A 13,073-nucleotide genomic window follows, 5' to 3' on the forward strand; every position below is an offset into this window, starting at 1 on the left:
AAGCCATTTTTTGCCCTCCCAGAGCCTCTGCCCTGAACGTATCTGGCATCCAAAATGGGCCATGTGGAGACTCCTGGGAGGGGCAGGGGTGGGCAGAGTCAGCCAGTCCTTGCAACTACCGGTTCAGCGAACCAGATTAAAATTAATGTCCAGTTCGCCCGAACCAGTCCAAACCAGCTGAATTCCACCTTTGCTTATAACCATTTTTCACACTTTCAGCCTTTGTAGCATCCCTATGATCATGTGATCAAAATCCAGATGCCTGGCAATTGGTTTATACTTATGACCATTGCTGTGTCCCAAGGTCATGTGATCACCTTTCGCAACCTTCCTGCAAGCAAAGTGAATGGGGAAGCTAGATTCACTTAACAACCAGGTTACTAACTTATCACCTGCAATGATTCACTTAACAACTGTGGCACGAAAGGTCATAAAATGGGAAAAAACTCACTTAACAAATGTCTCTGTTATCAACAAAAATTGTGGGGTCAATTGTGGTCATTAGTCAAGCACTACCTGTAGAAGCTATTTTGTGACAGTAATGAATGAACCCTCTCTCGTATGAACCCTCTCTCATGGAAATGTCTATACTTCTGAAGCATAACTTAGAAGAAATAACGAATAGTTATTTAAATCAACAATAGTTTTACAAGATTTAAGCTTGGTTGCTTAACAACCATTCAAAATTACAATGAGCCCCATACGAGTGCTTTACAGTTCATAAAACATTATAAAACATGATGCCAGCTCCTTCTGGTCACATGACCACATGACCAGATAAATCTTTATGACTGGTTGCAGCATCCTGCACTCATATAGGATGGAATGTGCATCTGCAGGAGCAATGGGAAAATTTTTAGCAACATATTTTTCCACAAGAGAGGCCCAGATTAAGCGACTGCATAGTCCTGAGCTGGATGGGGGAGGGAGAAAGATGTTCAGGGTAGCCACACCCTGTGGCTACCCTAGAAACTCTCAAGATAGTCTAGAGCAGTGTCGAACTCGCGCCCTGCAGGCCGGATGCGTCATGTGCTGGTCCTCCTCCCACCTGTTTAGTGAAGGGGAAAAAAGTCCTGATACATCACATGACACTGCGCGGCACCCCCGGCCTCCATTTCACCATCAAAGGGCTTCCTACCCACCTTACCTTGATTTTTACCTATGCGCCTCACCCTGCCTTATGCAACCAGGTGCAACAGAGTGGTGGGGTCTTAACTAAGGCTTATTTTGGGGGTAGGGCTTATATTGGATGCACATATGAAAATCAAGCTAGGTCTTATTTTGGGGATAGGTCTTATTTTCGGGAAAACACAATAGTACATCTGCATGTTTACACATATGTCATTCTCACTAATAAAATAATTTCTGGGAGAAAAGGTGAATAGAAACTGAGAAAATATGGGTTATTTCAGATCTCTTCAGGTCTTTGATTAACTAATCATCTTAGTGTCAGTTTCATCCAGATGACTCCTTCATTTACTTAAAATGGCTCCATTTTTATAATTGCAGTGATGATTAATACATGTCACTATACTTCACTTTATTAGTATTGTCCAGAACATACATCTTTTTGTCTTATTAATTCATGCTGCTTTTATTTCTCAAATACTTTTGCATTCTATATTTATATGACTAGGTTGTTCAGGTTGTTCAAAGCCAGAAGTCAGGAGCTCATGCCAGGTATAAATAACCATTCAAAACAGAGACTGAAAGAAGGGATTAAAAAAAATGCAGATGAATAAATAAGGGATACCAAAATGTTGCAGAAGTTATAGCTTTCCACTATACCATTAATTAGTTGTAAATAACTGAGTATTTACTTTAAAAATATTAAAAATCGCTCATATGTTCTAAACTGAGAAGGAATATCAAGAACTATGATCAACAAAGTTTAAATAATTGAATTGTCAATTATAATAAATTCAACCCACATAATGAAAAATCTGTTTGGATTTAAATATCCTCTAAAACTGAAATATAGGCTGCATATGTAAAGAAACCTAAATGTTGAGTACAGTACAAGTCCATGAATGAAGTTGCAGTTTGGGAATTTTGAGTTTGAGTTGAATTTTGAGTTTGAGTTGAATTTTAATTTTCAAGTACAGTTATTCTAAATATTATACCACCCAAATCTGATTTGTTGCAGTGCCTGTCATTGTCCTTTCCCCTCTGTGGCTAGTTATTGACTTAAGTGACAATTTTATCCTTGGCTGCCAGGTTGCTATGTTCTTTGCTGATCAGCAGTTGCTGTTTCAATAATCTTGAAACTGATGGCCCATTAAGTCAATGAATCATCTTCAACCCTAGTCATACATGCTTTATGAACCCTTACCTCTCCCAGGGTTTCTGTCCAGGTTGACCAAGCATGTTCTCCTAACTTTCATATCTCCAGCTCACAGCACAGCAAAGTTTCCCTTCCCCATCCTTTTAAAAAAACATATTTAAATTGCAAAGTAGAAATAGTGCTACTTTGTTTCTATAAAGCTGACCTATCAGTTTGTTTCCTTACCACAAATTTCCATGGACCTACAGAGGAAGGTAGGAACAAAATAACAACCTGTTCCCTATTGTTTTGATTCATCAGAATAGTGAAGATATCATAATGGAAAAAAAGAAGAAAAGAAAGGTTCCTTGTTGTTTAACCTGGGAAGAAGATACGGAAATATCCGTAAGTGCAAATATCTGGGGAATAAATGGAAAGGCACAGGGACTAGCAAGTAAGGAAAAACAATTCCAAAAAAAAAAAAAAGAAAAAGAAGTTCAGGTAGGAACCATCCTTGCATGAATGAGAAAACCAGAAGCAGGGGAAGAGGGATTAAGTCTAGACTCTGGGCTGAGCAGAGTCTTGCAATCCAGACTGATTTTCTGAAGTAGGCTTAAGTAATAGCTGGGAGCAGAGAGTAATATGAACATTTTTTTCCCTATTGGATTTACAAAAGAGGCTTGAAGAATTCGATGCAATGGAATAAGAAAGAAAAGAAGGGGAAAGAAATCAAACCTTATGGCTATATTTGAATGAACTAAAGATTTAGATAGTTAGAAGTAAAACAAAGTTAAAGTTGATTTATTTGATCAAGGTTAAAACGAGAAATTCTGGCAACCCTTTAAAGACCCTCCACTGACATCAGAACTGAAAAGATGATTTTTAATGGATTTGTTTATGGATAAGAGATGGGATTTGGGATGAAGAGATAAATATCTGTAACATTACAAGGGGGTGAAGAGTCACCAAATTGGTTTATATTTGCTATGATGAAGGTTGGAAGTAACTTCTTTATATAAGTCTTTTCTCTTATTTATTTTCTTCATACTTTTCCCAACAAATCACCATGCCCATTTCACTGGAAATCAGTCTTAGGAAATGAAGTGTCTTCAGCAAAATTGGATAGATTCTCGTTTTAAATCCTCAGAACTTTTAAACCCCTTTTAAAATAGCATCTCAATCAATTATGAAATAACTTCACCAAAAAGGGACACTTAAGATCTTGATACCCACCATGCTTTTTAATCTTTTGCATTTTCACTGCATGGTTGTTGTTTTTTTTAAATATTTATGTGGTCTTTTTAAATGAGAAACAAAATCTTTCAGAGCAGATAGCAACATGTAGGATCCTGGAAGGATGCTCCTGCCTATTCACAAAATACCTTATCATGGTCAAGACAATCAAGCTATCAAACTCAGGATACCCACTGTCAAGCTCAGCACACCCACTGTAATAAAAATAAAAGGCACCTAAACTGAGAAGATAGCTCCAGTGTTAGAATTCCATAGCATGGCATGGTATTCCATGTTCCCTAACTTCCTTCTGTGTGTGACTCCAAGTCAGCTTTCATTCCTGGCAACTGTCTGGAGAACTTCCTGTAGTTTCCTTGGCAAGGTTTTTTAGAAATGATTTGCCATTGTCTCCTTCCTGGAGCTAAGAGAGAGAGAGCGAACTGGCTTAATGCTCACCTAGATTGCTTTATGCCTAAAATAAGACTAGAATTCTTGTTTCCCAGTTTCTAGCCTGATGCCTTAAGCGCTAGATCAGGGGTGTCAAACTCAATTTCATTGAAGGCCGCATCAGGGTGGTGTTTGACCTTGGGGACTGGGGTAGGCGTGGCCATGGTGGCTATGGCAAGCTTGATATCACTCGTGTCGGGGGGCTCCTGTGGTGGCCTGAGCACTCTGCCATCAAAAACAGGCTCCCAAGCTCTGTTTTCGGCTGCGACAGCCTCCTGCAACCCTCTGCCAGTGAAAACAGAGTTTGGGAGTGCCACAGGCCGGATCTAAGCACCCCGTGGGCCAGATCCAGCCCCCAGGCCTTGAGTTTGACACCCCTGCGCTAGACCAAACTGACTCTCTTCCTAGCCTTTGCTTCTGCTAAAAAAAAATACAAGCTTTTACTTTTGTTAATGATGTTAATGAAGGTTGCTTCTAGTTGCATAAAATGAAACGTTCAGTTATCAGCTCTGTCCATCATTTGCTTAGCAATAATCTTCATTAGATTAAGAGCCTGGTGGCGCAGTGGACTAAACTGCTGCTGTTAAAGTAGTACTTAGCTGCCAGCTGCCTGCAATTACTGCGAGTTCAATTCTCACCAGGCTCAAGGTTGACTCAGCCTTCCATCCTTTCGAGGTAGGTAAAATGAGGACCCAGTTTGGGCAATAAGCTGACTTTGTATAAAAAAGAGCACCGCTTGGGGGGGGTGGGGCAAAAGCCCTACAGGTATATACAAAAGTATGAAGGCTATTGCTTAATGCATTGTAAGCCGCCCTGAGTCTCCAGAGAAGGGCGGCATATATAAATCGAACTAATAAATAAATAAATAAAAAATAAATAGGTTACCAAAGAACACCAGTTCATCTCCATTTTACCCCTTCAAAATCAACTTATATCTCAGTCTTCCCTAACAATTGACTGGTTTAGGTCTGGCAAGCCAGAATTGGGTTGCCAGAATTTATAGAGAATTTATAGAGTAAGTCACCATCTTGTATTGCTTTAGCCAAGAGAACTCATTTACTCTTATCTTAGGCTAAGTCAAAAGCCTCAAATACCATATCCCTGGGATCATGAAAGGATAGGAACAAAGAAGAAATTTCCTGAGAGAGCAATCAATCAGTGGAACGACTTGCCCCCCAGAGGTTGTGGGTGCTCCAACACTGGAGGTTTTTAAGAAGAGATTGGACAGCCACTTGTCTGAAGTGGTCTAGGGTCTCCTGTTTGAGCAGGGGGTTGGACTAGAAGACCTCTAAGGTCCCTTCCAACTCTGTTATTCTAATATTCTGATAGCAGCACCTTGGAGAGTTCCAAGCAAGCAGCCTATTCTATTCTAACAAAAAACTGGAAGCTGATGATACTGTGTAATTCCTGCTGTCCAGACTTTGAATATTGAGGGTTTTTCTAGAACACATAGCAATATAAAGCACAATCATCCATTACTGGGCAAATGCTTTGGGGCAAGAAGGGATATTTACGCACGGTCACTCATGCCCTTGTCACCTCCCGCCTGGACTATTGCAACGCTCTCTACATGGGGCTCCCCTTGAGGAGCACCCGGAGGCTCCAACTGGCGCAGAGTGCGGCCGCGCGGGTGGTAATGGGAGCGACATGGCGTTCCCATGTAACACCTCTCCTGCGCGAGCTGCACTGGCTCCCGGTGGTCTTCCGGGTGCGCTTCAAGGTTTTGGTTACCACCTTTAAAGCGCTCCATGGCTTAGGACCCGGGTACTTGCAGGACCGCCTACTACCACCAATAGCCTCCCACCGGCCGGTACGCTCCCATAGAGAGGGGCTCCTCCGGGTGCCGTCAGCCAAACAATGCCGACTGGCGGCCCCCAGGGGGAGAGCCTTCTCTGTGGGGGCACCTACTATCTGGAACAAGCTCCCCCCAGAGATACGGAGGATCCCGGATCTGCGCACCTTCCGCCGCGCCTTAAAGACCTTACTATTTCACCAGGCCGGCCTGGCCTAATTTTCCCCCTCTTTTATAAAAGATTTTTAAAATTTTAAATATCTTTTAGTATTTATATATTCAATTTTAAATTGGTTTTAAAAGTTTGGGGTTTTAAATTTGTCAGGGCCAAAATTATTTAATTTGATTTTATTCTATTTTTTAAATTTTGTATTGCATGTGTTTTTATTGTTTGGCTGTGCACCGCCCTGAGTCCTTCGGGAGTAGGGCGGTATAGAAATCTAATTAATAATAATAATAATAATAATAATAATAATAATAATAATAATAATATGAGCCAAGATTGAGGAAAAGATGTTTATTCTAGCCTCAGCTAGTATTTAATATGATTTGCATTCTTAATTTTGAATCCATTACAATACTGCCTAGTCATAGTGACCTAAGTACCATTCATTCTTGCTTTGAATTAAGTTTCCAATGAGGATCTTGCCTGATGTCCTTCTGGCCAACCATAAATAAAAAGAAAATCATAATAAATATACCAATTATCCTCTTCCTTTCTCTTTTTTTCCCTGTTCCAATCCAACTTTTCTTCACCTCTTCACCAAGAGCCTTGGTAGTACAGGGGTTTAAGGCACCCTGTTATTAAGCTGGTTATTAAGACCAGCTGCCTGCAATTACTGCAGGGTTCGAATCTCGCCAAGGCTCAAGGTTGACTCAGCCTTCCATCCTTTCTAAGGTAGGTAAATTGAGGACCCAGTTGTGGGGGCAATAAGCTGACTTTGTATAAATATACAAAAGGATGAAGGCTATTGCTGAGCACATTGTAAGCCGCCCTGAGTCTTCGGAGAAGGGCGGCATATAAATCAAATTTAAAAAAAAACAAAAAAAAACCCCTCATATCTCTCCCCTTTACTTCGCAAAATGTATTCTGCAATTTTTGCCTTTTATTTTACTTCCTTTGTTGCAACACAGCAATAACACTTAGACTTATACACCACTTCATAGTGCTTTACAGCCCTCTCTAAGCAGTTTAGAGGGCAGGGCAAACGGCCTCCCACCGGCCAGTACACTCTCACAGAGAGGGACTCCTCCGGGTGCCGTCGGCCAAACAATGTCGGCTGGCAGCCCCCAGGGGGAGAGCCTTCTCTGTGGGGGCACCTACTATCTGGAACGAGCTCCCCCCGGAGATACGGAGGATCCCGGATCTACGCACCTTCCGCCGTGCTCTCAAGACCTTTTTATTTCACCAGGCTGGTCTGGCCTAACCTTTCCCATTCTCTTTTTAATGTAAATTTTAATGTAAATTTTAATTTGTTCTTAACCTGGGGTTTTAAATTTGTCTTGGCTAAAATTGATTTAATTCGATTTTACTTCTGTTCTTAAATTTTTGTATTCTATGTGTTTTATCCTGTGCCTGTTCACCGCCCTGAGTCCTTCGGGAGTAGGGTGGTAAACAAATTAAATAAAATGAAAAAAATAAAAATGAAAGGTATGCCATTCTTAGGGTTAATTTCACAGACTTTACTAAACTGTGGTTTATTTCAACACAACAACCTGAATAAATAAAAAAGGCTAGCTGTACACAACACACTGAGCAAAAATAGTGAAGAGAAGTATTACAGCAATGAACTCAGTGACATAAACTGAATAACACCTTAGTAAGCCGTAGACTACACCTAGAATACTACATCCAGTTTTGGTCACTACACAATAAAAAAGATGTTGAGACTCTAGAAAGAGTACAGAGAAGAGCAACCAAGATGATTAGGGGACTGGAGGCTAAAACATAGGATGAATGGTTGCAGGAACTGGGCATGGCTAGTCAAGTGAAGAGAAGGACCAGGGGAGACATGATAACAGTGTTCCAGTATTTGAGGGGCTGTCACAGAGATGAAGGGGTCAACCTGTTTTCCAAAGCACCTGAAGGCCAAACAAGGAATAATGGATGGAAACTGAACAAGGAGAGATTCAACTTGAAAATAAGGAAAATTTTCTGACAGTGAGAGCAATCAGCCAATGGAACAGCTTTCCTTCAGATAATAGGCAATAAAGTATAAAAATGTATTGCTTCCAGGGGAAAGAAAGATGGCATTCATAAAACTGCAATTGTCTCAAGACTCCTTATTTTACCATTTTGTCTGCTAGTTATACAGAACCAGGCCATAAATCATTGACTGTGATCAAGCAAAGATGTCCAGCATATGAAATTGCTTAAATCCATTGGGCTGGCAAATACACAACAGAGGATGCTGGTTCCCCTAGCGGATTGCTATGCAGCACTGAAGGTCAGTACTCAGGTTTTGGGGTAGCATAGCTGAATAAGCCTGATTAGTTCTACAATATTGATGAAAAAAAAGGGGGGACGCAGTGGCTCAGTGGCTAAGATGCTGAGCTTGTCGATCGAAAGGTCGGCAGTTCAGTGGTTCAAATCCCTAGTGCCGCGTAACAGGGTGAGCTCCCGTTACTTGTCCCAGTTTCTGCCAATGTAGCAGTTCGAAAGCACGTTAAAAATGCAAGTAGAAAACGGGACCACCCCGTTCAGTGCACCTTTGGCATTGAGTCATGCCAGCCACATGACCACAGAGATGTCTTTGGACAGCGCTGGCTCTTTGGCTTTGAAACGGAGATGAGCACTGCCCCCTAGAGTTGGGAATGACTAGCACATATGTGCAAGGGGAACCTTTACCTTTATTTATGAAAAAGTTGAAACAATATACAATAAATACTGGCCAGTGGTGTAATACAATGCTTCTCCTCTTTACAGTGAAGTCATGGTCACAAGTAAATGATCATTAGACTCCCCCCGCTTTTTTTTACATTATGCTTTACCTATCCATAGCAGGACTTCCTGTTCCCTTTCTCTCTCTGACTTGGCATTCTGATAATCCCTGAAGCCCAATCATGCCCTTAATTTGCTGTCTTGTGAGTCAAAAGATTAGAGTGACAATCCAGGAGAAGTTATGGAAATAAGTAAATGCCCTGTTATTACCGGAGAGGGGACTAAGTAGTAACAGTAACATAGTTGGAAGGGGCCTTGGAGGTCATCTGGTCCAACCCCCTGCTCACGCAGATGACCTATACAGGTGAAACTCGAAAAATTAGAATATCGTGCAAAAGTTCATTTATTTCAGTAATGCAACTTAAAAGGTGAAACTAATATATGAGATAGACTCATTACATGCAAAGCGAGATAGTTCAAGCCTTGATTTGTCATAATTTTGATGATTATGGCTTACAGCTCATGAAAACCCCAAATTCACAATCTCAGAAAATTAGAATATTACATTAAATCAATAAAACAAAGATTGTACACAGAACACTATCGGACCTCTGAAAAGTATAAGCATGCATATGTACTCAGTACTTGGTTTGGGCCCCTTTTGCATCAATTACTGCCTCAATGCGGCGTGGCATGGATGCTATCAGCCTGGGACACTGCTGAGGTGTTATGGAAGACCAGGATGCTTCAATAGCGGCCTTCAGCTCTTCTGCATTGTTCAGTCTCATGTCTCTCATCTTTCTCTTGGCAATGCCCCATAGATTCTCTATGGGGTTCAGGCAAGTTTGCTGGCCAATCAAGCACAGTAATCCCATGGTCATTGAACCAGGTTTTGGTACTTTTGGCAGTGTGGGCAGGTGCCAAATCCTGCTGGAAAATGAAGTCAGCATCCCCATAAAGCTCGTTTGCGGAAGGAAGCATGAAGTCTTCCAAAATCTCCTGGTAGACAGCTGCATTGACCCTGGACTTAATGAAGCACAGTGGACCATCACCAGCAGATGAAATGGCCCCAAATCAACACAGACTGTGGAAACTTCACACTGGACTTCAAGCATCTTGCAGTGTGTGCCTCTCCATTCTTCCTCCAGACTCTGGGTCCTTGGTTTCCAAATGAGATGCAAAAGTTGCTCTCATCAGAAAAGAGGACTTTGGACTACTGAGCAACAGACCAGTTCTTTTTTTCTTTAGCCCAGGTAAAACGCTTCTGACGTTGTTTGTTGTTCAGGAGTGGCTTGACAAGAGGAATACGACATTTGAAGCCCATGTCCAGGATCCGTCTGTGTGTGGTGGCTCTTGATGCACTGATTCCAGCCTCAGTCCACTCCTTGTGAAAGTCCCCAACACTTTTGAATGGCCTTTTCCTGACAATCCTCTCTAGGCTGCGGTCATCCCTGCTGCTTGTGCACCTTTTTCTTCCACACTTTTCCCTTCCATATAACTTTCTATTAATGTGCTTTGATACAGCACTTTGGGAACATCCAACTTCTTTTGCAATTAACTTTTGAGGTTTTCCCTCTTTATGGAGGGTGTCAATGATGGTTTTCTGCACAACTGTCAGGTCAGCAGTCTTTCCCATAATTGTGATTCCTACTGAACCAGACTGAGAGACCATTTAAAGACTCAGGAACCCTTTGCAGGTGTTATGGCTTAATTAGCTGATTAGAATGGGACACTTTGAGCCTAGAATATTGAACCTTTTCACAATATTCTAATTTTCTGAGATTGTGAATTTGGGGTTTTCATGAGCTGTAAGCCATAATCATCAAAATTATGACAAATCAAGGCTTGAACTATCTCGCTTTGCATGTAATGAATCTATCTCATATATTAGTTTCACCTTTTAAGTTGCATTACTGAAATAAATGAACTTTTGCACGATATTCTAATTTTTCGAGTTTCACCTGTACTAGGGATTTGAACCACCAACCTTTCTGATCGACAAGCTCAGTGTCTTAGCCACTGAGCCACCTAGGGAGCCACTTAGGGAGCCTAAGGACTAGCCCTTTTCTACATGTATACAATTTCCTGAACACACACACACACAGATGAGATACATACACCATAGGATAAGGATTAATGTGCTTTGAAGTTGTGGGAGAAGAATTTTATCTCAACTCTAAACATTCATATTGTGCTTCCTACCTATCCTTCTTGACAGATGATACTCCGGTGCAGGAAGACACAAGACTAAAGAATTCCTGGTTCTTGCAACTAAAAGAAGATATCACATGTGATATCCATAGGACTGCGCCTGAGATGGGCTTGCATATATCCGAACCTTTTGAAAGGATGCAGTTGTGCTGTGAATCCATCAATGGCTCCTGCATAAAGAACAGCTGGTCAATGAGCATCCGATTTTCCATGTACCTCTTCATGCTGTGTTTGATCCTGGCTACTGTGGCTGGCAATCTGGCTGTTATCATCTCCGTATCACATTTCAAGCAGCTCCGCACGCCTACAAATTTCCTTATACTCTCAATGGCCACGGTGGATTTCCTTCTCGGCTTCTGCGTCATGCCTTACAGCATGATAAGATCTGTTGAAAACTGCTGGTATTTTGGAGAGTTCTTCTGCAAAATCCACACCAGTATGGATATCATGCTGAGCACTGCTTCCATTTTCCATCTTTCCTTTATCTCAATTGACCGTTACTATGCAGTCTGTGACCCGCTGCGATATAAAACTAAGATAAACACTTCTGTCATATTAATCATGATTTTTATCAGTTGGATATTTCCTGCCTTGTTTGCTTTTGGACTGGTCTTTTTGCAACTCAACGTATTGGGAGCAGAAGAAACATTCCACGAGTTTATTTATTGTGTGGGAGGATGCTTTGTCTTTTTCAATGAAACTTCGGGTGTGGTGGCCTCCATGTTTTCCTTCTACATCCCTGGTTTTGTCATGCTAGTTGTCTATGGGAAGATATACATAATAGCCCAAAGGCAAGCCAGATCCATTACAGCTGCTATGAGCCAAATACAGATTAGGTTTGAACTACAGCGTCATATCTCCCACAACAGAGAACGAAAAGCTGCAAAAACATTAGGTATAGTGGTTGGGGTTTTCCTCATATGCTGGTCCCCGTTCTTCTTTTGCACCATTTTGAGCCCATTTATGAATTATACAATCCCACCCATCCTTATTGATGCAATGGTTTGGTTTGGTTATTTGAATTCAACACTTAACCCAATTGTTTATGCATACTTTTATTTATGGTTTCGAAGGGCCTTGAAGCTGATTTTATTGGGGAGGGTTTTTCAGCAGGACTCATCCAGAACTCAATTATTTTTGGACTAAACCATACTGAAAGGGAGACACAGTTCCTCAGTATTTCGTTCACCTCAGAGGTGAGGGTGAAGGAGCAGTTTAGTGTAACTTTGTATTGTTACTTGTAAATTTAACAGAAATGGGACATTAAAAATGAGAATAACCAAATAATATGTGCAGCTAATTTCTTTCCAGCAGCAACATGGACTTTGAGATGGACCTATGAAGGGAAGGCCTCCATACTGCAAGGAGACCAGGCTGGGATAAAAAAGATAACATAAATTTGTGCCATATTGGACTTTGGTGGCTGATTTATCTTTGCTGTTTCAATACCTTTAAGATGAGTGCTCCAGAGATATTTGTTTACATACTTTTTAAAATAATCCAAATATTTTCCCAAGATATCTTTGGTCCATAATACCACCTCCTTTAGGCGAACAGAACACTTGATGTCACACATTCTGTCATTTCTTTCAAAACAATCAAGAATTTCAAAGTTTTCCTCAGTTGAGTAAGCTTCACCCTCCCCCCTCCTTTCTCTACTGGAGATTTCATCACAAATATACTTCTCTGGTATGGTCATAAGCTAAATAAATAAATAAATACATTCTTTGGCCTGCTCTAGTTTACTTAGTTGGTGGGAGGGCAGCACACTTAGGAAGAAATGATATGAACAATGAGGAGAGGGGCACAACAGATACTATAAAGTAGTGTACATGTAGTAAGTCACTTGGATAGACAAAGAAAGCCGTAAGTGTTCAGCTGAGCAGTGCTGATAATGTTCACTTCCCATTTCTTAAAAGAACAAAATTGAGACTCGGGAAAGTCCTGCATAGACAAATACATACTTCATGCTATATAAATACCGTTCCTCTATCAATCATGTATGAATGAATTCATGTTCTATAGATACATGCTATGTGAGAACTAATTGTATTTGTGGCTGAGAACCCAGCTTACAAAAAAAAAAGGTCTTTGCAGTTTGAAAATAATATAATCAATAATTTATATTGATATTTTTATTAGAAAAGACATAACAATACACGCTTGAACAACTACGAGTTGGATTAACTATTCTGCATGTCCATATATTCAGTCACATTTACAGTATAAGTTGTCGTTCAATAAGT

The 13,073-nt window shown here is 40.8% G+C and overlaps 2 protein-coding genes across 2 annotated transcripts in view; both read left to right on the forward strand.

The window, feature by feature from the left end:
* Window positions 1-8,127, forward strand: part of LOC139323261 (pantetheinase-like) — a 35,294-nt gene extending 27,167 nt beyond the window's left edge. The window contains exon 8 of the mRNA XM_070952563.1: window positions 8,043-8,127. Coding sequence (XP_070808664.1) covers window positions 8,043-8,063 — 21 coding nt within the window. The 3' untranslated portion in view covers window positions 8,064-8,127. The remainder of the gene's footprint in view (window positions 1-8,042) is intronic.
* A 2,767-nt stretch (window positions 8,128-10,894) lies between these two features.
* TAAR1 (trace amine associated receptor 1) lies at window positions 10,895-12,460 on the forward strand. Its single transcript, XM_070952575.1, has one exon. It carries the CDS (start codon window positions 10,933-10,935, stop codon window positions 11,971-11,973), a length of 1,041 nt encoding a protein of 346 aa, XP_070808676.1. The 5' UTR covers window positions 10,895-10,932; the 3' UTR covers window positions 11,974-12,460.
* Window positions 12,461-13,073: the final 613 nt, after the last annotated feature.

Source organism: Pituophis catenifer, unplaced genomic scaffold (genome assembly GCF_029215685.1).
Source record: "Pituophis catenifer annectens isolate HBS135680 unplaced genomic scaffold, rPitCat1.0.hap2 SCAF_1, whole genome shotgun sequence".
NCBI lineage: Eukaryota > Metazoa > Chordata > Lepidosauria > Squamata > Colubridae > Pituophis > Pituophis catenifer.

Excerpts from the sequence above, each read along its gene's own strand:
- TAAR1 (XM_070952575.1), top strand. The coding sequence starts at position 10,933 with ATGGGCTTGCATATATCCGAACCTTTTGAAAGGATGCAGTTGTGCTGT.